This window comes from Lipomyces arxii, assembly GCF_038497795.1.
Source record: "Lipomyces arxii strain Phaff 12-163 unplaced genomic scaffold V1512scaffold_12, whole genome shotgun sequence".
Classification (NCBI taxonomy): Eukaryota; Fungi; Ascomycota; class Lipomycetes; order Lipomycetales; family Lipomycetaceae; genus Lipomyces; species Lipomyces arxii.
The window spans coordinates 233068-258655 of record NW_027117711.1 but is presented as its reverse complement, the minus strand read 5'-3'; the positions used below and the strand labels follow the sequence as shown (position 1 = coordinate 258655).

General features: G+C 41.9%; 8 protein-coding genes across 8 annotated transcripts; 6 read left to right on the top strand and 2 right to left on the bottom strand.

The window, feature by feature from the left end:
• The first annotated feature begins 1732 nt into the window (after positions 1–1732).
• V1512DRAFT_265067 (major facilitator superfamily domain-containing protein) lies at positions 1733–3959 on the top strand. Its single transcript, XM_066916814.1, has 2 exons — positions 1733–2590; positions 2641–3959. Exons 1-2 carry the CDS (start codon positions 2149–2151, stop codon positions 3870–3872), a joined length of 1674 nt encoding a protein of 557 aa, XP_066770656.1. The 5' UTR covers positions 1733–2148; the 3' UTR covers positions 3873–3959.
• Positions 3960–5327: 1368 nt separating this feature from the next.
• On the top strand, positions 5328–7116 carry V1512DRAFT_248699 (major facilitator superfamily domain-containing protein; the record flags this gene model as incomplete). The annotated part of the gene is made up of 3 exons (XM_066914570.1): positions 5328–5781; positions 5830–6439; positions 6486–7116. 3 exons carry the CDS (start codon positions 5328–5330, stop codon positions 7114–7116), a joined length of 1695 nt encoding a protein of 564 aa, XP_066770655.1.
• A 2634-nt stretch (positions 7117–9750) lies between these two features.
• On the top strand, positions 9751–11236 carry V1512DRAFT_254144 (uncharacterized protein; the record flags this gene model as incomplete). The annotated part of the gene is made up of 3 exons (XM_066914765.1): positions 9751–9826; positions 9876–10037; positions 10086–11236. The coding sequence occupies 3 exons, from the start codon at positions 9751–9753 to the stop codon at positions 11234–11236; spliced, it is 1389 nt and encodes a 462-aa protein (XP_066770654.1).
• A 3659-nt stretch (positions 11237–14895) lies between these two features.
• Positions 14896–16643, top strand: V1512DRAFT_209740 (uncharacterized protein; the record flags this gene model as incomplete). Its single annotated transcript, XM_066913478.1, has 2 exons — positions 14896–15172; positions 15223–16643. 2 exons carry the CDS (start codon positions 14896–14898, stop codon positions 16641–16643), a joined length of 1698 nt encoding a protein of 565 aa, XP_066770653.1.
• A 398-nt stretch (positions 16644–17041) lies between these two features.
• V1512DRAFT_248696 (uncharacterized protein) lies at positions 17042–17778 on the top strand (the record flags this gene model as incomplete). Its single annotated transcript, XM_066914569.1, has 2 exons — positions 17042–17704; positions 17749–17778. The coding sequence occupies 2 exons, from the start codon at positions 17042–17044 to the stop codon at positions 17776–17778; spliced, it is 693 nt and encodes a 230-aa protein (XP_066770652.1).
• V1512DRAFT_265051 (uncharacterized protein) lies at positions 17705–19173 on the bottom strand. Its single transcript, XM_066916813.1, has 4 exons — positions 18976–19173; positions 18833–18931; positions 18401–18786; positions 17705–18351 (listed from the first exon to the last, which is right to left on the bottom strand). The coding sequence occupies exons 1-4, from the start codon at positions 19060–19062 to the stop codon at positions 17835–17837; spliced, it is 1089 nt and encodes a 362-aa protein (XP_066770651.1). The 5' UTR covers positions 19063–19173; the 3' UTR covers positions 17705–17834.
• A 3078-nt stretch (positions 19174–22251) lies between these two features.
• On the top strand, positions 22252–23533 carry V1512DRAFT_38233 (mitochondrial carrier domain-containing protein). Its single transcript, XM_066918359.1, has 3 exons — positions 22252–22524; positions 22573–22723; positions 22771–23533. Exons 1-3 carry the CDS (start codon positions 22409–22411, stop codon positions 23515–23517), a joined length of 1014 nt encoding a protein of 337 aa, XP_066770650.1. The 5' UTR covers positions 22252–22408; the 3' UTR covers positions 23518–23533.
• On the bottom strand, positions 23455–25447 carry V1512DRAFT_265044 (CBF/Mak21 family-domain-containing protein). The gene is made up of 6 exons (XM_066916812.1): positions 25210–25447; positions 24958–25164; positions 24699–24910; positions 24318–24649; positions 24099–24270; positions 23455–24053 (listed from the first exon to the last, which is right to left on the bottom strand). The coding sequence occupies exons 1-6, from the start codon at positions 25408–25410 to the stop codon at positions 23549–23551; spliced, it is 1629 nt and encodes a 542-aa protein (XP_066770649.1). The 5' UTR covers positions 25411–25447; the 3' UTR covers positions 23455–23548.
• Positions 25448–25588: the final 141 nt, after the last annotated feature.

Below are 25588 nucleotides of genomic sequence, written 5' to 3'. Positions count from 1 at the left end.
AAGTGCAAATTGTAGGGTACGCGTGTTGGAAAAGATCATCTGTTATAGTCCAGGTTAAAAAGAAGTACATTGCCATGGATAGGGTGATTCTATAGTCATTTTGAAGTAAGGATAGAGTAAATCTAGTAATTCCTTTCTTTTGCTATGGTACAGTGCGTAACTACAAAATTTAAGAAAAATTTGAAACAGACTGTTAAGTTACGTAAGAGCGAAGTATAGTGATGTCGTATAAATAACTACTTTAAACGTGATATCGAGCTAACAGCTTTTGATCAAAAGTGTGGGAAGAAGATCCAATTAGCAAAAATCGATACAAGACCCTTTGCGACACGAAACGGTTTCAGCACAAGACCTTTGCTTATATAATGTTGTTCACATAAGACCCTTGTTTTACATGCATTTACTAAGCGTGTATGTCAGTTGATTGATGGATGAGCTTGCGTACGTGTCATCGGCATTTGCTCAAGCTAAATTTACTTTGCAAACTCTTGAAGAGTTAGGATTAGTCTGTAGTGGAAGATCAAACTATAGTGCCCTTTCGACATAATTTATTCTTGTATTTGGTACTGTCTCGTGGATCTAGAATCGTGTAAGCTTGGAAACCGAGCACAAAAAAGAACAGGACAGGTGCAAGTGTTTTCGCACTCAGTCAATTCAGCCCAAGTTTTATCGCTGCAAAGAGTGGAAATGCAAGTAAGATAGCAGCACTTTTTTATAGAAAATTTGAACTGTAGATGTAAATACATCACGTTTATAGATATGTCCGACGCGCGATTTGACGCATTTCAGTCATGGATTGAACCACCACAACACTTAGTCGTGACCACCAACTTTGTGATACCCAACCTGACAGCATTGCTAACTCCAACCCATTGATTTGGCTTATCCATATTACTCTAAGAGTATACATTGTTCAACGTTAAATTCAAAGAACAACGTTGTGCGACAACATCTAGTAGAAAGACATTGTGATCGGTTGTTCGGCTCGAAATGGATTGCTAAAGAGCGTTTTCATTGTAATAATCAATGGGTTTAGTAGTAAACTCCAGAAATCCATGGCCGACTTAACCGACCAGCTAAGCCGAGTCAGACCAAATCAAAAAATTGCTAAACTTAAATTTAGCAGACAAAAACGCCATAAACAGCCCATCTGTCGAAGCATCTTTGGTTTATGCTTGGATCGATCAGAGCTTCGTGAGATTTTCTGACGTGCGGTCTCTGTTTTCAATCGTGTGCCGATTAGCCGTCCTCGTACCTGCCGTGTATCCGTAAGCCACACTCGGATTTGAATGTAATATTAACAAGGACAGATGTTGCCCACAATTGCAGAATCAGTTTTTAGACACCTTGTACCATTGGTTTTGGCTTTGTTCAAACTCTCATTCAATTGAGAGTAAAATACTGCGAAAGATCGACCAGGTTCCGGTGGGAAAGTCTCAAATTGGTAAGGAAAGGGAAACGTGGCGCGAAAAAGGTTGCGGCTCAGCCGCAGAGCCATTTAAGGTTTATCGATGTGGCTGGAGCAATTGAACCGAGCAAGTACGCGGGAACAACTGCTGTGTGCTTTCATTGCCTTTATTAGACTGGAATCTCACTAGGTTTTCTAAAATCCAATATTATTTAATTTGACAAATTTTAGTGCAAAGCGCATCGTTCGTAAAAAAGTACTATGGGTGGCTCCTTTCTACTACGTGCTGTATATGCGTACGTACAGTAAATACAGTACCATACCGACTTAGATAAAGTGAAAGTATCAAAAGTTAAAACAATTTGATTTTGTCATTTGGGGTCAAGTGTATACGACGACCCAAGCCGGGGCTACTATTAGTAACTGGTACTAAATTCTTCTGAATGAATTCAGGGGCTAATTTGTAAAGAGAGCCATTGTTTGCCTTACTAACGCATATTTCGAACACCGCAGTAACCACTGATTTCCCCCATCCAGTATGGTAGTCGTTTCGTACCCACAATTTTATATCTTGGTTGGTGGGTACATGTCTTGCGCATGTATTAGCTCTATTACCGCGTAAATTCTGTTAGCTTTTTTGATATTCTCTTGCCTGTTGCCTGCTATATCATACCCGTCCTCTGTCCTTCTACCTATTTTTTCTGTCTGGTTCTGACACGCGCTCCATATCCACTCAAAAGATGGCGGACTCAACAAGCAAAGCAAACACGTCAGACTCTGAATCTACAAGCGAAGAGTATAAGCAGGCGGTTAAGCATTCTCATCAACCTTATCTTCACTTGGCGAAAGAGTCCATTACTGCTCTTGATGCTGCTAACTTCCCAGTTGGTGTTGTCCGGTCGACCGCTGACTTGACTGAGTTCATTTCACCGCATCAATCCGGTTACATTGCGGAGGATGATGGCTTTAAGTTGGTCACTTTCACTCCTGATGATCCAGGTAACCCAAAGAATTGGTCAACCGGTTACAAGTGGTACTGTACTATGCTTGTTGCGCTTCTTTGCTTTGCTGTTGCTTTTGGATCTGCTGTTGTCACTGGTGATATCGGCGGTGTTGCTGAAGATTTTAACGTTTCTACAGAAGTCGTCATTCTGACTGTTACTCTATTCGTTATTGGTTTTGGTAGATAGTTTATGCACTCAGTTTGGTGTTGCTTTATTGACGCATTATAGGTATTGGTCCTATGTTTTTTGCTCCTGCTTCTGAGCTTTGGGGTCGTCAGGTTATCTACATTTCCACACTTGGAGTTGCTATTGCTTTCATCATTCCCTGTGCTGTTGCGAAGAACATTGGCACTTTGTTAGTCGCTCGATTTATTGACGGAATTGCATTTTCGGCTCCTATGACTTTAGTTGGTGGCACTCTTGCCGACATGTGGAAGAACGAAGAGCGTGGAACGGCCATGGCTGCTTTTTCGGCCGCTCCTTTCCTCGGCCCATGTGTTGGACCCATCGTTGGTGGTTTTATCGGCGACCACACTAGTTGGAGATGGATCTATTACACTTTTCTTATCTTCACTGGTGTATTGTACGTTGTCATCTGCACTACCATTCCGGAAACTTATGGCCCAACTATTCTGAAGCGTAGAGCTGCAAACCTACGAAGAGAGACCGGTGACAATTCATATATCACCGAGATTGAGCGTAACCCGCGTCCGATCGGTGAGATGATGAGAGTAAACCTTGTCCGACCTTTTGTTTTGCTTTTCCGGGAACTGATTGTCTTCTTGGTTGCTATCTACATGACCATTCTCTACGGATTATTGTACATGTTTTTCTTCTGTTTCCCTGTTGTCTTTGGTGAGGGAAAGCACTGGAAAAATGGACCAGTTGGTCTTATGTTCATTCCTATTGGTGTTGGTGTGATTGTTGCTGCGTTTATTGCGCCATTCGTAAATAAGCACTACGTCAAGATGTCGCAAAAATACAACGGTCGTCCACCAGCAGAGGTTCGTTTAATTCCAATGATGATTGCGTGTTGGTTTATTCCACTTGGTATCTTCATTTTCGCGTGGACAAGCTATCCTACCATTTCGTGGGTTGGCCCATGTCTTGGATCTTTCCCATGTGGAGTCGGTTTCAGTTTACTGTACAACGCTGGCAATAACTACCTTATCGATTCGTACCAACATCATGCTGCATCAGCTCTTGCTGCCAAGACTTTCATTCGTTCATTCTGGGGTGGTGCAGTTCCTCTCTTCACAATCCAAATGTATCACAAAATGGGTTGGGAATGGGCTTCCACCTTTTTGGGTTTCCTGTCTTTGGCGTGCTGCGCTATTCCGTATGGTTTCTACTTCTTTGGTGCCCGCATTCGTTCCCGATCAAAGTTCGCTTACTCGCCAGAGGATGAAGTTGCGGAAGTTGCTCATCATAACGCACTTGCCAACAAAGAGAAGGTTTGATTTGCATTCGTGGTTTCGGTAATGATAATGATATAATTGAGATTGTCATTAATTAAATGTTTTTTTTAAATACTTTAATTGACTGGCATGCATTTATATGAATGAACGTATATTTTGTGGAGATTTCAAAACAAGCCTCTGTCTAGTAATTTGCTAGACGTACTGTCAATCCCTAGAGATCATGTTGCATAAGTCAATTGTTAAACTAAACTGATTTAGATTATGAGACAAATAACGCATGCAAGACAAAACAGAATTGTTTTCTGCCTTAAAAAGCACACAGAAGAAGTGAACTGGTTTGAGTAGGAAAACACGGTAAAAATATGTGAGAAATATGAAGGGTTGGTGGTAGGGTCTTGGGTTAAGGCATCAGCAGACAGTCCGATATTCGTATAATTGACATTGGATCATCATTTCTTATTGGGTAGAGGGAGAACTTGCACTAGTGACCTTAGGCTACTATAAATTGGTTGGTTCTGTAACAGCTAATCCTTAGTTATTTACAGAATCGTGTTGACCATATATAGGTGTGCTTCATTATAGTTTAATGTATTTTGTTCTATTGTGTTCACCATATATAGATTCGTTGTCTGTATATAGTTCTTCGTGAAAGTCTTTTTCCGCCGGTATACTTAACCCGTACCGCCTTCTACCTTGTCCCCGCGTAATGTATGGTCATAATCTCTGACAAAATAATGGTTGTCCTTATAATCGCATGTGCATAGCCCCACCACACCTATGTGGCTGATAATAGGCAATCCTTCCCCTCGTTGTCAACAATAACAATCACTCAAATACACAATTTAGAGAGCAAATTTTCAGCAGGTGCAAATTTCTTTTTGTGGATATATGAAATAATTGCTATTAGGAGTAACAAAACGATTTGATTATAATATTGTAGGCGTTTTTGTGAAAATCTCGGGGTTTGTCGATAGTTTATTGTGCCGGATTACGACTCATTAGAGTTTAAAGATCTAAATAGTGCCACTTTGGTATTCTAAACTCGCCGTGATTTCTCCGTCTCGCTAACACATGCTCAAAATAATGCCGATGTCCATATCAGTGAAAAATGCCAAAACATACCTCCTTTGGAGATTGAAGAAGAAATAGCACATGTGAACAAATTAATTTTTTACGTTAGTTGGGTCTGCGGTAAGTGGTGGTTCACGCGGTGCTTTATACTATGACAAGAATACGGCGGATCAGCATGAATACTTTTGATACGATGAAGGATTCCTTAAAGACTTACATTGCGCCTGTTTTGAATTGACTGTTGTACCAACGTTGACAAGACTTGTATACTGTCCAAGCTCTGTTCGGTACCGGTCGTCTGTACCATTTTGTTTGCACTTAAGGCAGAGATATAAAAAGCCGACTTCCCCCTTTCCTGTCTGTTTTCTGACATCGTCAAGTCTACTTGCTCTTCACTGTTATCTGAACTTTTACACAAACATTATGGCTGAAGATATTGCAAACTCACAACTAAAAAGTTCCAGCTTAGAATCCAGCTCGTCAGAAGATTTTCAGAAAGCTGAATTGGCTAAAAGCCATCAGCCTTATCTTCATACTGCAAATGAGAGCATTTCTCCACTTGATGCAGCAAATTTTCCTGTCGGCGTTGTGTCTTCCACCGCTGACCTTACAGAATACGTGTCACCGCATGCTACAGGATACCTGGCCACCGATGATGGTTTCAAGCTTGTGACATTTACACCCAATGACCCTGGTAATCCGAAGAACTGGTCGAAGCTGTATAAGTGGTACATTACCATGACTGTTGCTGCTCTCTGTTTTGCCGTCGCATTTGGTTCTGCCGTTGTAACAGGTGACTTGGAAGCGGTTGCTGAATACTTTGATGTCTCTCTCGAAGTGGCCATTCTTACCGTCACTCTTTTTGTTATTGGGTTTGGTAGGTAACGCAAACTTTTTTTTGCAGGATTTGCTCTTGACACGCTAGGTGTTGGGCCGATGGCTTTTGCTCCTGCTTCTGAGCTATGGGGTCGACAAGTTGTTTATATTTCTACGCTTGGAGCTGCCGTCGTTTTTATTATTCCGTGCGCTGTTGCCCAAAATATTGGAACACTACTCGTCTGTCGATTGATTGATGGAATTGCATTTTCGGCTCCTATGACTTTAGTTGGTGGCACTCTTGCCGATATTTGGGACAATAAAGACAGAGGTACAGCTATGGCTGCATTCTCTGCTGCGCCTTTCATTGGTCCCTGTATTGGTCCAATTGTTGGAGGCTATATTGGCGATCATACTTCGTGGCGATGGATTTATTATGTCATGTTGATTTTTACTGGCTTGGTTTACGTCTTGGTATGCCTTACCATTCCGGAGACATATGCCCCAACAATTCTATCTCGTCGTGCAAAGAAGCTTAGAAAAGAAACTGGAGATAGCTCTTACGTTACGGACAAGGAGCGCAATCCTCGTCCAATTGGCGAAATGATTGCTGTCAATGCTTACCGCCCATTTGTTCTCTTGTTCCGTGAATTAATTGTTTTCTTGATTTCGGTATACATGTCAGTTGTCTACGGACTGTTATACATGTTTTTCTTCGCGTATGTTGTCTGGCATACGTTTTTGTGCTGTCTTTAATGCCATAAGTTTCCCAGTCGTGTTTCACGAAGGAAAAGGAATGAGAAACGGTCCCACTGGTTTGATGTTTATTCCGATTGCCGTTGGAGTTCTGGTGTCTGCTTTTATTGCGCCTTTCGTGAACCGTCATTATTTAAAAATGGTCGATAAGCACAATGGCCGTCCGCCAGCAGAAGTCCGCTTGATTCCGATGATGGTCGCGTGTTGGCTGCTGCCGGTTGGTATGTTCATCTTTGCTTGGACGAGCTACCCGCGTTTAATCTGGGTCGGGCCTTGTTTGGCGGGCTTTCCTTGCGGTCTTGGGTTCTGCTTGCTCTACAACTCAGCGAACAACTATCTTGTCGATTCTTACCAGCACCACGCCGCATCCGCTCTTGCCGCAAAGACTTGTCTGCGTTCATTCTGGGGCGCTGCAGTACCATTGTTCACAATCCAAATGTACCACAGACTTGGCAACGAATGGGCCGGGACGTTGTTGGCTTTCCTCTCTTTGGCTTGCTGCCTGATTCCGTATTTGTTTTATTTCTATGGTGCTAGAATCAGAGCCAAATCAAAATTTGCATACTCACCCGACGATGAGGTCGTAGAAAAGATTATGCATCCGGCCACAAAGGAAAAGAATGTGAAGGAGACAGTTTAAAGTACCATTCATTTCAATCAGACGGAGCGAAAGTAGTAATTCTGCAGGGGCTGGACTCAAAAGAAGGAATCACAGAACAATACTGCACTTGACCAGAACGTCTGAAACAGCATTTTTGAACAAAGCAAAGGCTAGCCGGGTATTGTATCATAAAATTAAAGCCTTCTAGCTAGTAGAATTAATACAAACCGTCCTGTCGCTTATGTACGACTATCACGAACGATTGTCATGTTTTGGCGAAACAGAATCAGTGGTAGTGGGATCACGCTCGGCAGATGCACGCAAGAATGCTTGCACTTAATTTCGCAATACACATTTGTTGATTTGTTTTGACAGTCTGCGCTTCTGCGTATAATTTTCTTGCGCGACTAGGCTAAAAAGCATATGCTATAGGACCAAAGAATGCGGTTAATTGGTTGCTTAGAATGTGATCACGTTATTATATCAGTATTAACTGTATAATATTAATTTAATTATAGTATCAAGATAGTTAATAGTTAAGTTAAATAATCAAACAATTATAATATTAATAATAACTAGCGTTTCTTGGCGTATTTAGGTCGAAATTAAGAAAGGCAAAGACGCGCTGCGTGTTTTCTGCCAAATCAAGCTTATTGTAGGTCATTCATTAGTCTAAGACACGATTGTTGCGTGCGTACCAATTCAGGGGTTAGGTACCAACACCAATGCTTTACATTTTAGACCGTACGTCAAAGCATTAAGCTCTGTGTTAAAGCAACAGCCGCAAGTTCAAAAGTATAGGGCCAGAGTATTAGAATGAACTGTACCTGACAGTCCCCAGGTTTAATTACATGTGCTAAGTTGTAGACATTTCACAATAAACCTTACGTAGCAGCCACGGGTAGATACAGACAGATTGCGACTACTACGCTAACTTCCGGATCAAAACTTTGTGAAAGTAACAATGCGTCGACATTCGCTAAATATATTGTAACTTATTTTTTATTTTATGTAGACTGCATTTGCATAAAATCATGCATTTGTTTAAAGACTGTCAAGCATCGTAAACTCGCCATTGTTGAAATGGCAGACGCGATAGTACGAACGATTTCACCATATATATCCCTGTCAACGTGTTACCCGGACGTCTCGCTCAATCACACGCGGTCTAAGGGGTTTGATATTCTTACTACTTACTAGTCTTAAATGTTTTGTATCTTTCTATGATTAATATTCAAAATACATCCACATAGCAAACTCTTTACATAATAAGTTCTTTTCTAAATACAACGTAAATAGATGCATATAAATAACCACATAATAAGTTATAAGATTATTGTCGTACGATCAGAACCCATAAATTAACACATAGGCACAATGCTCTCCGGACACTGTTATAAATTCCATGTCCCGTGACTTAAAGTCCTTCCTTATAGTCAAGTCATTTGAACGCCCATCGTACACCATGCCATCATCACCAATTTCAATAGACAACTTGACGAATTCACCTCCATGGAATAATTTACGTAATTTTGAAGTTGCAATTATTCAAACTAAATTTCCTAATTTATAAGTTAAATGGTCTATGGCAATTTTTCAGTTATGTCAACTCCTTGCAGTTCCCAATTTATTACGTACGATACAATTCACTCTGGATTCTACGCATATAAATAGTTCAGCTTATTTTTGAAAAATACTAATTATCTACTGACTATTCTGCGGTCAATGCTATACTTTGCAGCTAATACTAGGCCATACAAGGCCATACAAATCAGACATTTGTAGCATTTTATACGCTGACATTACTACGTGCTGATTCGGTGCACAAATGTTCAACAACTTAGAATCTGCATCACCATTTAACTTAACAAATTAACGTAGATTCTAGCTCTAAGCTGTGATTTCGATAAGAACAATCAAGCAGATTTGTGGCTTAAGCGAAGCTGTAAGCTATATCATTTTTTGGGCAGTTTTACAGCAGACAGCACAGTCTGAATGATCATTGAACTGTGTTTAATTCAGTCTGTCTTCTTAAGCTCGTAAAAAAACCTAGAAGAGAACATGTGATTAAAATAGTGCTGTGTTGCTGTAGAACAGCATTGTTAAAGTTGTATTTGACTGTTACTGTAATAAAAAGTCCATTTGAGCGTACGAAGTTGGTCCGAGCATTAGAGCGATATTGGAAAAAGAAGATGTTTTGGATTACTTCAAAGATATTTATATGGATGTATACAAAGAGTTATACAAAAATTACTTTTCACACAAGAGAAATTATTATTGGACATCGTGATATCGTTAGCACGGTAGACACATTTTAGTAAGCCTAGCGATGAACTAATAAACTCTCGCCGAATAGTCTGCGGCGATTAATACAGCACTGACCATACTCCTTAACCTCGAAGATGATCCGAATCTCTTTACGAATCAAAAGCACAATGACACAACTGACGCGAATTCAAAATACGTTCAGATGACGAAATAATAAAGGAAAGTCAATCAAAACCTTAACTGGCTGAATAGCTACGAAAGATGTGAATTTATCGAGTAAGGTGACGTTTGGATTTGTTGTCGGAGGTCGCATATCAGTTCAGCCGCCGGACGCTTTTTGATGTCTTATAAGGCTTTGTTGGGCCGCATTTAATTCTGTTCAACATTGATTTATATTTGATCATTATGAGTGGTGAAAGTAGTCCGAATCTTTTGCCACCTAATTTTTCAAAGAGTAAGCGAATAGTGCTACTTTGCGATGGTACGTCTAAACCTTTAATATATGTATTTTGAGCATTAACAGAGAACAGGAACATGGGAGGATTCTATACGTCAAGGATATGCGATTCCGTCCAACATTTCGCGTCTTGCACGTGCCATCAAACCAATTACGGACTCGGGAAAGTATCAAATGACGTTCTATCATTATGGTCTAGGAACAACAGGTAACTGGCTAGACAAAATTAGCGGAGGTATAGAAGTACATTAGATTAATCGAGGTATGAACTAATACTGCTCAGGTGCTGTTATTGATCAGATTGCGGACGTGTACGCATCCCTCGCATACAATTATATAGAAGGCGATGAGATATTTTTGTTTGGGTTTAGTCGAGGATCTTATATGGTACGCGCACTTTGCAGTTTTATTTTAGACTTTGGAATTCTCACGAAAACTGGAATGTCCGAGTTTGCAAGTGCGTACGCTGCCTATCGATCCGGCGAATTTGCGGTCGCACAAAACAAGTTGAAGGAAAACGGTGTGCTGTATACTGAAAACCTCAAAGTGAAAGTTCTTGGTTGCTTTGATACTGTCGGAGCACTTGGTATACCGCATACTTCTTCAGATCACAAAAAATACGAATTTATGAATTTGCAATTGAGCGCTGGCGTTGAGCACGCTTTTCATGCGCTCGCACTCGAAGAAGCCCGGGAGCCGTATATTCCCACACTCTGGTTCTTCCCCAAGGGATCTGAATTTGATAAACATCCTGAACGTTACAAACAAACTTGGTTTACAGGTGTCCATATCAATATTGGTGGAGGTAACATGTCGAAATCAATCATGGGTACCGATTTGCTGACGCATTACTTGGATGATACGGCAACTGTCAGCGATAAAGTGAGATCAGAAACAGAAACTGCCAATGTGCTTTCTGACGGCACTTTGATTTGGATGATTGCTCAATGTAAAGATATGCTTGATTTTGATATAGCCCGCCTTCATGAGGATATTCTTAGTGCCAAATCTAGATATGATGGCGAAATCTTAAGGCATGCCAATAGAGCAAAAGAAGAGTCCGGTGATCTTGAAATGGCACCTTGGAACATGGGACCCATAGGCGACAATTCGAAGCTCTATATATCCCTGGGCAGAGGCACGCGAAATGTGGGGGGATATGCCCCAATTACCAAAGACCAGCAATCAATCGAAACGGCGCAATATACGACACACGAGCGCGTACACCAGAGTGTTGTCGTAAGACATAAACGAGACCGGGCGGTCATTAAAGCCCTGAGGCATGTTGACGTTGTCACAGAGAGCGATTACAACACACCTGAGATTGTGATTGAAGGGACCTCGTGCGAGAGAAATCTGAAACCAGTAGAGATGGAAGTTTATTCAGATTTCGAGCTTGAATTTTGGGACGAGGAACTGCAAGATATTCAATAATTTAGTAGAGCTGGTAACGGCAATGGAAATACAACCATTAAGTTACGGGACGAAATAGTAATACGGCGTGATAAACTAACATGTAGCTCGAGAACTTGAAATCGCTTGGAGAATTGAATTATACTGTGTATTGAATATCTTTCATTTTCGTTCCTACGTGAAATAGTGAAGCATATTTTAGTTCGTTATATCCATAGAGCACTAGGAGTAAAATCGTACATACGCGTACGATACAACACCCTCATTTGTGTCCTCAAAGAACTCATTGGCAAAGAAACAGCCATTCTATCGCGAGTAAGAAATCAGTTTCTGCTGAGCGATAAAAGTTAGTTAGTGTTTTGGCTCTTTTAACGAATTTGCTAAAGCGCTGTGTTTTTGCCTAAAATATCTTGCTCATTTGAATTACATACAAAGCTCTGGATGCTGGTAAACATTTTCAGACCTAAAAAAGCTTTTCGAAGCTGACGGTATCAAAAACTTGCCAGCTGCAAGCGGCATTGTAATAGAAAATGTCCGATAACGTAATCATTTGATAACATAGGCATTTCTAAGCATCAGGCAGAAATCTTAAACTCGATGCAATCAGACGAAAGTGTCATAAGCACGACGAAAATCCAAAAAAAAAAAAAAAAAAAACTCAGGAAACATCAAAGAATATATATCCTATTGATGAAATTTCTCACGATCAAGAAAAATACATAGTTGGAGCGTTATATTGATTATGAAAGAAAGTTTTGAGACTGTACGTAATCCGTTTCTGTGCTGATCAATTTAACGGGATACGAAATGCGAGATCGTGGTTGTTGGCGCATGTAACATAGTAGAGGTCAGAATTATTCGATGACTTATAGTCCTGATTGTTGAACTCGTAGACTGATCGTTAACTAGAGTTAGAAGACCTAATCCAGGGCTCTCTGTTCAGGGGTAGCAGCAAATATCGTACGGTGCATGAGCCCACATGAACGCGCATGAGCGGACGCGTAATACAAAAACGGACGCGTTATTAAATTAAGTGCCACAAATTCTTGTGAACTAACTGAGTGCGTCATGGGTAAAAACTGTAAGACAGAATTAGTCATCTGCAGGCGGCAGTTACGTACGATCAGGAGTTAGCGTAGAGTATGATCCGTCAACAAAGTGTCGTTATCGTTTTCTTTTCAGACAATGAATGATAAAGCGACAAATTGAAGAAGTCGGTTAAAATGCGAGATTGCACTATACGCGATAGTCAGGCCATGTTAGAAAAAAGCCAGAAACAAAAGCGGAGTAAGAACAGAATGCAAATTCAGTGGGAGCAGGTTACCCCGCATGATTACATCAGCACTTCATCTCGTTATCTGCCGTGGGCTAGATTAGATACGGACAGTAATCATCATCAGACGACACCAAGAAATATAGCATCAGAGTGGCTTAAAGCACGACTAGACCGTTAATTTTAAGAATAAACGGAAATAAGATAAACAAAGAGCGAAAACACGCGATGCTCTCATAAGCCGATTCAATTTGATTCCAGATTTGTAATATCAAGACAACGATGAAATTTAACAGTTTTGGGTAAACGGAGTGATGCGGACTTAAGTGCAGCAGTACTATAATTAGTTGCGTTTAGGGCAGAACTTACTAATATAGCAATGTACTTATACAAATTACTAAAACAGGCAATTTTTTGAGCCGCCTCGGTCCGCACACGCACAGGCCTGATCAGATTACTAGATATAGGCAAAGTCCGCTAGTTCGGCGTTTTCTTGTAAGCTTAACTTCAATTGTCAATCACTGCCGAAACCTTGTTGGTTTAGTGTACCCTTAATGTATTGAACGCCACCATGCATCGTCCCGCAGTCAAAGGAAAGAATCCAAGAACATTCGTGCTGCGATCGTGGAAAGATGCTTTTGACATAATGGTACCATGAAGTCATGGTAAATGACGTGGTGTAGAGATGCCTAGCTATCAGAATAAAAGTTAGACAGTTTTAGGCCAAAGAAATTGTACAATGAAGAAACCCCAGTTTGCACGTGGAATTATCGATGTATGGTAATCTATACCTTGAAGGTTTCTGCGAAGTACTCTCCACCCTCCATCGGAATGCATAGTCTGTCAATTCCAGAGTCTAAAATCTGGAAGCTCCAAAATTGGTATTCTAATGTCCGTCAAAAGTTTTGACAGAGAAGCCGGAGGCGTTCAATTAAAGTTCTGCCATCGCGGAGGCTTGCTCAGGGAGGATTTACCACAATTGGCACAAAAAAAAAACCAGCCGGACCCAAACGGACTTTACTTTACATATAACACGCCGCACAAGTTTTTTTTTTTCCAAAGTTTTATGGGCGAATTTCAGTAGGGATGATTTATGTTAATTGTGTTAATTGCAATTGAATATATATTATCGTGTCAATAGTATTAGTCACGACTGAGTTGGTCTAGATCAAATGGCCTGGACACAAGGTTATCGGAAGAAATCAGCCCAGCTAAAATGAAGTAAAAAGACAAAGGCTTTCTATCCCAGAGCTTCAATTCTAATGACGTGATGTTACCAGTTTTAAACGAACGCAGGGGAACCGACTTTTGTGTGCTGTTGCAGATGGTGTAGCTATGAGTTGTTTACATACTCCAAGGGTTTTGTGCTCTTGGTCTAGAACTTTGTTACTTGTGACTCAATTGCTGTTGAAATAGTACACAGCGTTTGATTAATAAATATGTTTAATGATTCAGAGTATATTGTCTGACTATTATAAATTTAAATTATAATGAATTATACTACATAGTACTATTAAGTACTTTGTAGTTTAGTTGTGAAAAATTAACGATGAGTCATGGCCGGAGGTAAAGAAGAGAGTGATACTTTTGGACAAGGGCAAGGGTTTAGTTAGACCTTGTCGGTCTAACCTTTTTTCGCGGCTAAGACTTCTACTCCCAGTCTAAAAACCTTCAATTATATCGTCACAACTGAAAACAACGAACGTGCGCGCACGCCTCTCCCGAGCGGCTCGCTCCGCTTTTGGTGTTCGGGCTTTAAAAAATTTATTATGTACCACAACTGCACGCACGCATTTACACACGGTGTGCAGGACCTAGACAGCGCGTTCTCAAACTCCTGTATAACAATGGGCCCGCACTAATACTTATATCCGTCGATCCCCACTCAATTGATCTCTTCATTAACTTTCTCGACTTACCACCTTTTGACTTATTTATTCACACACACGTACCTCGAAGACCTTACTACAAAAGAGAGTCAAAAAACAGTACAGCTCAATTTTGTTTACAAAACGTACTACTACGTCACTCAACTACTTCCCCTAACCCACCACAGACTCAGCCACTAGTGCCCGCCGCACATTTTGTCACTCACAAAGTTCCGCTTATGGCCGGTTCTGTCTTTTCTCGTCGCTTTCTTAAGCAAGCTATTTTTCACTCTTCAGATAACTCTTCAACATCATCGTCATCATCATCTTCTTCTTCTACGACATCTCATAGACGGAAACAACTCAGAGTATCTCCTCCTCCATATCATTCAGAAGTTAATCATACTGCGGCTTATCATCAGAGAACCCTGTATCAATTAACTGATTTATCTTCATCGACCACTGATTTTACGTATTTGCCTGCTTTTAACGGGCCACCATCGCCACCATTATCACCGCAACTTTGCGCACAATCAGGAATGACTTCTCAAACAAATCTCAATTCTCCAGCGCTGTCGCCGACAACGTTGCCTGAGGTAGATCCCCCAATCGCATCTACCAACTCCGGCAGTCTGAGCATATCGATTACTTTGGCAGAGCCAATTCTGTTTTTGCAAGGATTTGAACGCTCAGAATATACACAACGCATGCCGGCTATGCTAAGAGGAACTCTTCACGTTCAAATTAACAAACCAACCAAAATCAAAGCAATCAATTTGTCATTTGCTGGTAAAGCACGAACCGAATGGCCCGAAGGTATTTTTTGTCACTCGTGTGCCAATTTTTATACTAACATTTTATTACAGGAATTCCCCCTGCTAAGGACGAATTTAGCGAAGAAAAAGAATTGATTTCGCATTTGTGGCCGTGCTACAATGCCCACTTTACCCCCGATCCTTCATTTGGCGCAGATAGAGTAGTTGACTCCAACGGTGACATTTTGCCTGATACCCCGTCTCTTCCATCGCTGCTTCGCGAGCGCGAGCGTAGCTCATCGCTTGGTCGGAGGTCATTTTCGACCGACAGACTGGCAAACGGTAGTCGTCGATCGTCTAGTCGATCACGAAATGACTCAATGGATGATGTCACTGAAGCTGCTTCAAAGGGATACAAAATGTTTCCTCCTGGACAATACATGTACAATTTTGAGCTTGCTATTGATTCTTCTCTTCCAGAGTCAATTGAATGCAACTTGGGTTGGGTTCGATATGAACTGGAAGCATCGATCGAGCGACCTGGTGCGTTCAAGTCCAAATTGAATGGAAAGAAGTCGGTGACTCTTATTCGAACTCCAGCTGAGTCTTCGCTCGAGAGTGGCGAGCCAATTGTTGTGTCTAGAAACTGGGAAGATCAATTGCATTACGATATTGTAATTGGAGGCAAGGCTTTCCCTATTGGAAGCACAATTCCAGTTGCATTTAAGTTGACTCCATTGGCAAAGGTCAGATGTCACAGAATTCGAATCATGGTTACCGAGAACACTGAATATTTCTGCCGCAACAAGAAAGTTCATCGGATTGAGCCTGTGCGCAAGTACTTGTTGTATGAATATCAGCCAGAGTCTGGATCAGGTAGCGATAACCTGCTTGGAGATCTGGACGATGGTGCAGAGACGGCTGGTCCGATTGAGTTTGAATTAAACGCAAAAATTCCAGGTTGCAATGTTGCCACAAAGGAGTCACGCAAGCTTCATCCTGATACTACGTACGGCAACATTAAAGTGCATCACTGGATCAAGGTTGTTCTACGTCTAAGCAAGACCGACATAAATGATCCGTCTAAACGACGACATTTCGAAGTCTCGATTGACTCGCCTTTCCATTTATTGTCGTGCCGATGTACAACCGCTAATGTCTCATTACCGGTATACGATAAATACGGCAGTTCTTCTTCAGCAGCACTTCCTCCTTGCCCATGCATGCGACTCGCTAATGAACCTGAACAACCAGTTGAGCAAGCACGGCCAATTCATTTACTGCGTCGGCCGTCGGTTAATCCACCTCCATTTGATGCCGATACGCCACCACCTCTATTGGTGACACCACCACCTGGATACGACGACGTCATCGGTCCTGATGGATATTTTGGCAATGCTGGTAATGCTGATGAGGACGATGATTCTGATCGGGACGTACCAATAGGGTTTAACGGTTTGTCACTAAACGAGTCTACCACGTCGTTTGAGTCGCGATCTAGCGGTTCAAGTGAGTCAAGTGGGCTTGCTTAGGCAGAAAGAATGAAGGAGGTGTACCATAAGTTAAAGAATCATGAGGCGTTGTATATTTGTTTTAATGTTTGAAAAGAGGCGTTTTATCTGTATCATAAATTGTTTAATTGCATAATTTATAATTAGTTATATCTTCATATCTTATAAATATTGTACACGAGAAAAATGATCCTCAGTTTGTGAGGTGAGAACGGCACTAAAAAGACGAGAACGTGAAAAAAAAAATTAAGAAAAAGCGGTGATGACCGAATGTCTCAGTATTTCTGTTGTTACATGAGGGGGAGGCTGCGTTAAGCGCCAAAATGAGGCCAAGACAAAATAGAAAAATGCGGGGTTGGAAGCGGGTTTGCAAGTGAAAAACTTGTGAGCTGAGACAAAAACTACGGACTCATTTTAATATGGAAACAAACGCGGCTATTGTTGCTTCAGGTAAGGACGCGTATTTAGTGTATGATGCACTAGATCCAGTAGTTGCGCGTGACGTGTTTAATGAGCTAGTCGCGTCTGACGCGTGGGTTGAGATGGAACATCACGGCGGGACTGTTCCGCGCCTGGTTCAGGTTCAAGCCAAGCGCGATAACGATGGGTGGATGCCGCTCTATCGACATCCACAAGACCGATTTATCGAGCCAGTTCAGTTCTCGTCCTTGATTACCCGAGTCGCGCAAGTCGCGAGCACAATTGTTGGGCATGAACTTAACCACGTCTTGATCCAACAGTATCGATCAGGTAGAGATTACATCTCGGAACATGCCGACAAAACAATAGATTTGATCCCGAATACAAGCATTGTGAACGTTTCGATTGGAGATGTCCGTGAACTGATATTTCGTGAAAAAGAGCGAAGTCCGAGTCGATTGAAACAGACATTCGAGCTGCCCCATAATTCAATGCTGGTAATGGGATTGGACACAAATGCAACGTATTTACATGGCATTAAACGCAGACCAGACAAAGGAATCCGGGTTAGTCTGACATTCAGAGCTTGTGGAACATTCATCAATGGTGCGCACACATTAATCTACGGACTCGGTTCTTCTGCCAAACTGAAGCATTCTCCAGTTGGAATTATTGATCCAAATTGTCCTGAAGGAAAACATCAAAGCGAACAATTGCTACGTCTATTTTCAGTTGAAAATAAGTCATCTGCAAAAATGGTCTATCCAGATTTTGACATTATCGAGTTTGCTTCTAACTGACCTTGTTCACAGGCGTCAGCCCATCGCCTCCCATCAATACGTTTTCGATGTTTTTCATGACGCTATCTTCAGCTTCGATGACGGTGTCTAGAGTCGCACTGCCGACATGTGGCAGAATAGTCACATCCCATCTGTTAAGCAGCCCAGGATGAATCCCAGGCTCACCTTCAAACACGTCCAGACCAGCCGCAGACACTTGTCCCGTGTTCAGTGCATCCAAAAGTGCTTCAGTGTCGATCAATGCGCCCCGACCGATGTTTACAACTCGTGCGCCATGAGGCAGCAGACTGAGAGAGGTTGAATTTAGCAGATGCTGAGTGGCTGGGGAGTGAGGGACTGCTAGTATAACTACATCACACACTGGCAGTAAATCCTCTACTGAATCGTGAGCTACCATAACTGGCAATGTGTCCAGCGCATCCTGTGTCAACGGCGTTCGTGTGTAGTAATGGATTTCCATCCCAATGGCCTTCATTCGACCGACAATCTCTTTTCCGATAGCACCCATTCTATTAATTAGCGCATTATCTTTTTATCGCATCAAGCAATACTGCATACCCAATAACACCACACCGCTTTCCATGCGGACTGGTGACAACTCTGCCACCGACATTATCGCCAAATCCGAACTTTGCCACCTCAGGCTTTGCGGGAATACCGTTCTCAAATCTGTCCGAGTTCAGCCCGTTGCGCGCGTCAAACAGTTGTCCGACATGTCGAAGCGAGTGCTCAAACACACTCAAGAACCGAAACGTCGACAAGGTCAGATATAGCGCAATGTCTGCGACAGCGCCGGCTCCCAAGCCTGGGTTGTTTGTCAAAATGATGCCGAGATCGGTCAATTTTGCAACATTAAACCGGTCATAGCCAACAGAACCAATAGAAAACACTTTCACGGTCGGTGGTAGAGCGTCGTAGACCTGGTCGTCCACTTGGCCAAACTCCTGCTCCGTCAGATATCATGGATCATTGCACCACAAGTCAGCCTACTATAAATCCATAAAACATGTTCCACACCGCTTGGATATCTGAGTACTCAGGCTTCTGCATGTCAAGCGCAAACTGCTCTTTCGTTGTCGGATGGTACCGCTTGTTCTTGTTAATGTGTAATCCAAGATGTCCAAAAAACTTACAATGCATTCAAACTTTTTCTGGAACTCTAGAAATGGCTGTCTATCAGTTGTAATGTCGTTCACAACTAAAACTTTAGGTTTTGCCATATTGTTTCACCAGTCTAGGATGCAATTGTCTATTCTATGATGCCGTAGTGAATGTGTACGGAACAATATTTTTAAGTAGAACAGGGTCCTCCAACTCATGCGGCTCACATTTTATACGCGATAACCATCATCCCGAGCGATGACTCTCCTTAAATTCTCTAGAAAGTGTCAAAAGAAGTGGATTTATAAGCGAATTCTTTCTGTGCAAATTTTCTATGCAATTCATCAAGTTTTACAACCGATAATCGTGGTCGTTGCTCAGTTATGAATTAGAAACTCGTGCCTTCCCAATTGTCAGACTCTTGTCAGACTCCAAACTATTCAAAAATATTGCATTTATAGCCTGACCACAAGCTCTGAATTTACAAAGGTTTTAACCTATCCTATTCATCAGCGCTTACAGGAGACCTAAAATATTCGCAGAGCTACATAGGCTTGCGTCTCAGCTGGCATAGCCTTTAATGATTCGGGATGGTCTTGAACGCGTGAGCGATTGAGACTACTGTTTAAACATGCGAACAATTCAGAGCATTTTCTTGATTAGGTGAAGAGGATAATGATTTTATTTGGTCTTCTTTTTGATTCATGATACAATTTTTGTCCACCACCGACGAAGAGTTGTTTTCTGCTGCAAGTAAAGACTTCACTTTTCTTTTTTCTTTTAGAGAGTAGTCGTAAAATTCCTCTCCATTCATCGCTTGGCAACAAAATATGCTGCCCTCAACCTCTCATCTCCCTTTGGAGATCTGAGCCAATTTTTCTCTCTCATCTGGCGATCGCAAAGGGTGTCTAGATGTTTTCGTTTGCGATATGTTTTTGTGTTTGATTCGTGAGGCGCTACATTAAATTTGATTGCTTTCTTACAAAGCATTGTTATCTAGACCGGAACAAGGTGTTCTACTGAAAATATACATTCATCCAGCAGACGCATATAAATATTTGAAGACGGAAATTGCGGATAAGCGTACACATGATTAGCCTGGAGCGTAAACCGTGTTTAAAGTTTAGATGTAACTTACTACAATAAATTACTAATGGTTGCGGCTAATAATTACAAAACCAAGGAGTTTGAATTGAAGTTGTGATTGCTGGTTATTTTAATTACTATGAATTGTAAATATGGTCACAGAAAAGTGGTGCATAATAAGTTACATTGATTGTAAGCAGGCCGGTTTAGAAAATGGCACTTTGGGCGGACGTTTACAGTACGTGCGTCGAACGTCAAGCGAGTAGGATTAGGGTTAAACCGTCCTGCCCACTATAGTAATACTTCATCCTAAGGATTATCCTATTACTATTCCTGGTATATACAGACTGCCCATCGTGCGTACACACAAAACTAATTACGACGAATTTTTTTGAGTTTTACAAGTTCTTGCTATGTAAGGTCTTCGATCATATGTCTACTTTTTTTGTTACTGTGAATCACTGTTTAATTTCGGTGCTCGAGAGCTGCCATGTGCACTTTGAATCCCGTTTTTCTTTTTGTAGTGTTCAAGCAATACATTTTTTTACTTGTTGGTTCTGTTACTAAGTTTTTGTATACGTATGCTCTGTTGATGCGTTCGCTTGTTTGGCTGTTGACAATTGACTGCAACTGACAACACTGTAAACATTGCCGGCTGTGAGAAATTTGGATGGGGGATAGCGTTCAGGAGTGGGTATGGTGCTAACTCGAAGGTGTCTTGATTAGATACCACAGAAATGCGAACTGGAAAACGGGGGGATAAGCTAGACCTTTTAAATTCTGGCTAGGTAAGGATCAAAAAATCAGGTCGCTTGTGTGATGAAATAATGAGACGTTGGTCACCGGGATTTGATATTTGTTTGATCCGATTTCCTTTTGCTGTAACTGATATCACTGTTGAATACAAGAATGTATTGAACAAACCGAGTGAAATAAGCTTTTACTAATTAACCATACTGAAGCATACAAAATTACAGCCTTTGAAAATAAAATGAGTTGTCGCTCCAGATATATATATAGCTGTTATTGCCCGTTTTATTAAACTCGCAGCATGTAACAGCAGTACCTGTTTGCTCAAAATACATGTAAATTTAGCCAGAAAATGTATTCATATCACTGTGTGTATGTGGATGAAATCTTTGTCTACCGCGAAATGTTTATGTTAACATGGGTAACGCAAGTTGACGCAGCACAACTCTTTGTTTACAAATCGGGCACACCCATGAACGCGTACCGCAAACATCTACGGCGTGTTTATCACCGTTTACCACAGTCCCTTCAACCAGAAAAACTAGCATTCTGGCACGCAAAAAATAATGTAATTGCAGCACCTACGATTCCAGCGTGGTCTCCCACCGCAGTACTGAGTAGGCCCATGGCAGGTTAATTGGTGTTGATCGAACGGGGAACTATGTTTTCTACCAGGTATGGCCGCAACTGACATTCCCAAGCGCGCGCTTGGCCACGCCGTGCAGAAATCTTATGCAATAACTTAGTCAGTGTTGCTTAACAAATTATCACTTGCTGAGTCACATTTAGTATTTTCTGAGTCAGCAATTTACTTTCACGTGATCTTAAAATCTCCTGCTGCTAGTATGAACAAAGAAACCAGTTTTTTGGAGTACCTTTAGTGGTTTTGATCAGACCATATTGAGTATTTCCAAAATTGACTTGTTTTTCTACTTCTTGTTTGGGTTTTCACGTGGGCAATCTGGTCTGGCTGAACTACAAGAGCTGGCCATTGATGCCCAAGGTAATCGATAGCAGCATTTGCAAAGGCGACGGTTATATACCGTCCACGGTTAAATCAAATGCTTTTTGTTGATTGGAAGGGCACTGAAATGCAGTTCGCCTAGCGTAGAGCAAATGTTCTCGCTCAACCAAAGTTTGAAGGAAAAAGTTCATCAAGCCTTCGAGCTTCATTATACGGTTTAGCGTACGACAAGGGCACGATGAAGTACCCACAATTTAGTCGCACTACGTAAATAGCGACGATACAAAAATGCCACAACAAGACTGCAAAACACAAGCATAAGCCAGTTACTACAGACCAATATACTATCATATTGTGGGAATCAAGGACGCCAACCTTCCATTGCTTCAAATCTAACTCTAACACTACTGACAGTTACTCAATTTAACTGTTGCTTACAATATCAGCTGGCAATGGAATTAGTACAACATACACAGCAAATCAAACAAATCAAGCCAGCCTTCAAAGCGTAGATCAGTTAGCAAAGAGATTCAGGGGCTTCTCGCATGAAGTGCGGCTCAAATAACGCGGATGTCTCTCGCCCTGAAAAGTGTTCGCGGCTGTCAAGTCAAGGGACAATGAGAAATCGGTCCACTGTGCAGATGAAGTAATTATAGTGTGGATTAATGAGTAATACTACAGAATCTTATAACTCGTCTAAATCGGACTTTACGTCCACAACGGCAGACATCACAAACCGCGAGTCGGTGATCTGCGGTGGTATTGCTGGGCTAGTGTCTAGGTGAAAAAGATGAGTTCCGCACAACGACAGGTGCTGATTGGTATATAGATTCTGGGTCGCACCGATGGACGTGGTTAAAATAAGACAGCAGTTACAGATATCTCCTTATGTTAAAGCTGGGACTAGTCTACCTCCGAAGCCAGTTTATAACGGAATGGTCTCGTCAATGATAAAGATTTACAGAGAGGAAGGCCTGACCGTAAGTAGTGCACGCTTTGTGAAAATACTGATGAGTAACAATGTTAGAGCTTATGGAAAGGTAATCTGCCGGCAGAGTTGCTATACGTAATCTACGGAGCATTGCAATTCACTGCATTACATCAAACCAATATGCTCTTTACCACATACGCACCGGACATTGTCTCTCCTAGTGTCCAGTACTTTATTTCCGGCGCAGTCTCAGGTGCCGCGGCAACCACGGTCACATACCCGCTCGACCTTCTGCGGACTCGATTTGCAGCACAAGGCAGCACTCCAGCACAGACGGTGTATCCGTCGCTGCGTTCAAGCATTCGGCAAATATACGTCGACGAAGGCATTTCAGGGTTTTTCCAAGGTCTTAGACCAGCGCTCAGCCAAATTGCGCCATACATGGGCTTGTTTTTTGCGTCGTACTCTATAATCAAGACGGGAGTCGAGTCAGCGGCTGATAATTTTGATATCAGAACTTTTGGTTCGGTCGAAGCTATTGCAGGTATGATTGCGGGTGTAATTAGCAAAACTGGAGTTTTTCCACTTGACGTGATCCGCAAACGCATGCAGATCCAGGGGCCGACTAGGAGCTCGTACATTTTGAAAGACATACCTACGTATCCCAAGTCCGTGACTCGATCTGCCATTAAGATTTTTGCACATGAAGGAGTCAGGGGACTGTACCGCGGACTATGGGTTTCTTTACTGAAAGCAGCCCCGACCAGTGCAATCACGATGTGGACATTTGAGCATTCAGTCCATGCAATCAGGTGGTTAGACAGCTCAGTTGAATCGTTTTAAGGTGTTGCATTATGATTACTTTGTAAATATATCAACACAAACTCCATCCTGCGAGATATGCCGGTTGATTTGGGTCTCCAGATTCAAACACTGTTTTTGCGAGCTCAAACTCGAGCGCCGGTGTATTCCTGATGTTCTTGGAGAACTCGGCATCAAGCATGGTACCGTACGAATGGTCCATGAAATCCTCAATATTGTACGTCGGTTTTGTGAATGGTTCCGACATGATTTTGGCGAGTGTGGCCACGTTGGGGTGGTAATGTGACTGCAGTGTTGCGAGCTCCCACAGTGAACTGTCGAGCGCGCCGGTCTTAAGCGGATCTGGTTCTTGATCGTCGAACGGATCGTTAAGGCCAAACTTGGCGAGTTCTTCGTCCGCTAAATTGGTGCGCTGGAGAAGCACGTTGCATGTCACGTGGCGTTTGAGGAGGTTGTAAATAAACGGGACTATGATGACGATTGCAGATGGAGGGGATGAGATTGCTAGTCGAGACAGTCGCTTGATGAAGGACGCCACAAGTTGGGCTGGCAAATGACTATGAATTTAGTAAATAACTTAATTAGGACATGTACCACATTACCTTGACGATAGAAAGAGGTCAAGTAGTCGGAAAAATCGAGATCGGTACTTGACATGCATGACATTACGGTCTAAAAGGGCGTACAACTTGTCGTAAAAGTTTGGATAATTGACATTATATTTCTGCATGAGCACAAACAAAGCGTTTAAAGCCAGCAGTGACACAGACGCGCCTAATAAGAGTCAGAATGTTGCATTAAAATCATTTCAGTAAGCGTACCAGCATCATACGAATCGGTTATGAAGTCCATTAACGACAAAGGTTTGACAATGTTTGGCACAATCTTCTTGTGCATAATTTGCAAAACGTATTTGTACTGCTCTGTAGTCAGTGGAGCTTTGAGCACACCGAGCCATGCGTCTTGAAACGCGGCTTTCTGGGCAGCTAACTTGGTGACCGGCTGCTTAGTAACTTTCGGTAATTCTACCCAAAATTCGTTTAAGTCTTCTTCTTGGGCTGGATAGCTATCTACCGCGTAAAGACCAGATAAAATATTTGCCGTGAGCCGGCTCCGGTCGTCACCTGACAGGTCGGTTTCATTGCCAATGATTCTAGCATATCAGCACCATGAAACGTAGAATTTAATGAAAGACAACATACCCCAAAAAATGCAAGTAGTAATATCGAATGTCATCGTATTTGTTAACGTAACTATCGACAAATTCCAGCAGCAGCGAGCTTTCAGGCTGATTCAGGAGTTCGTTAAGTACTCTCTTAAACAGGATTTTTGGGAAATAGTATTCTCCCTTGTTTGGTGCAAGATGTGAACCATCTGCCTTGACTAGTCGCAACAAAATTGTCAACGCAGTCATCTGTCGAATCAGTCCTGCTCCGTATATTCTTTATCGATTAAACCTACAGCTACTTCTCCTTCAGCATTGTTCAGCATTTCCACCAACTTTGTCTTGAAACTTTTATATCTTTCCCGTAACCACAACGTAAATATCTCCTGCGGTGAGCCTGCACTCGAGGATTTTGGCTTCATCAACAGATTCGAAGCCAGCATCTTTGCAAACGATCTGAACAGTGATGTCGCAGCCAGCATTGCAACTTGTGGGTCCTCATTCTGCACACATTAAATCCGAAATCACAGTAGATAAGCGCAACATACATTCATATACTGTATTAAATACACAAGGTTATTGTGCTTCTCAATAGAGCTAGCAATCTCTTGCTCAAGCTTCAAGATGATTTCTGGTGTAGGCTCTGGCCCTTTTTGACCAGAGCTTTCTACATTGTTTTTACTCTTCTTCGATGCCGTCAACTTAATAGACAGAGTTCTTTTCTTCACTGATCCCGTACTCGCCGGCATTTTTTCCTGATTTTGATTGTTTCTGTCGAGCTCAAATTTTTTTTTTTTTTGAGGAATTCAGGATGGGAGTTTAGAGTTTAAAGCTTAGTCAGATATATGTTGTGTGCTGACTACTCCAATTCACCCAATCAGAAAATTCTCGGGAGTTCACCGTCCCGGACGTCGCATCTCGACAAAT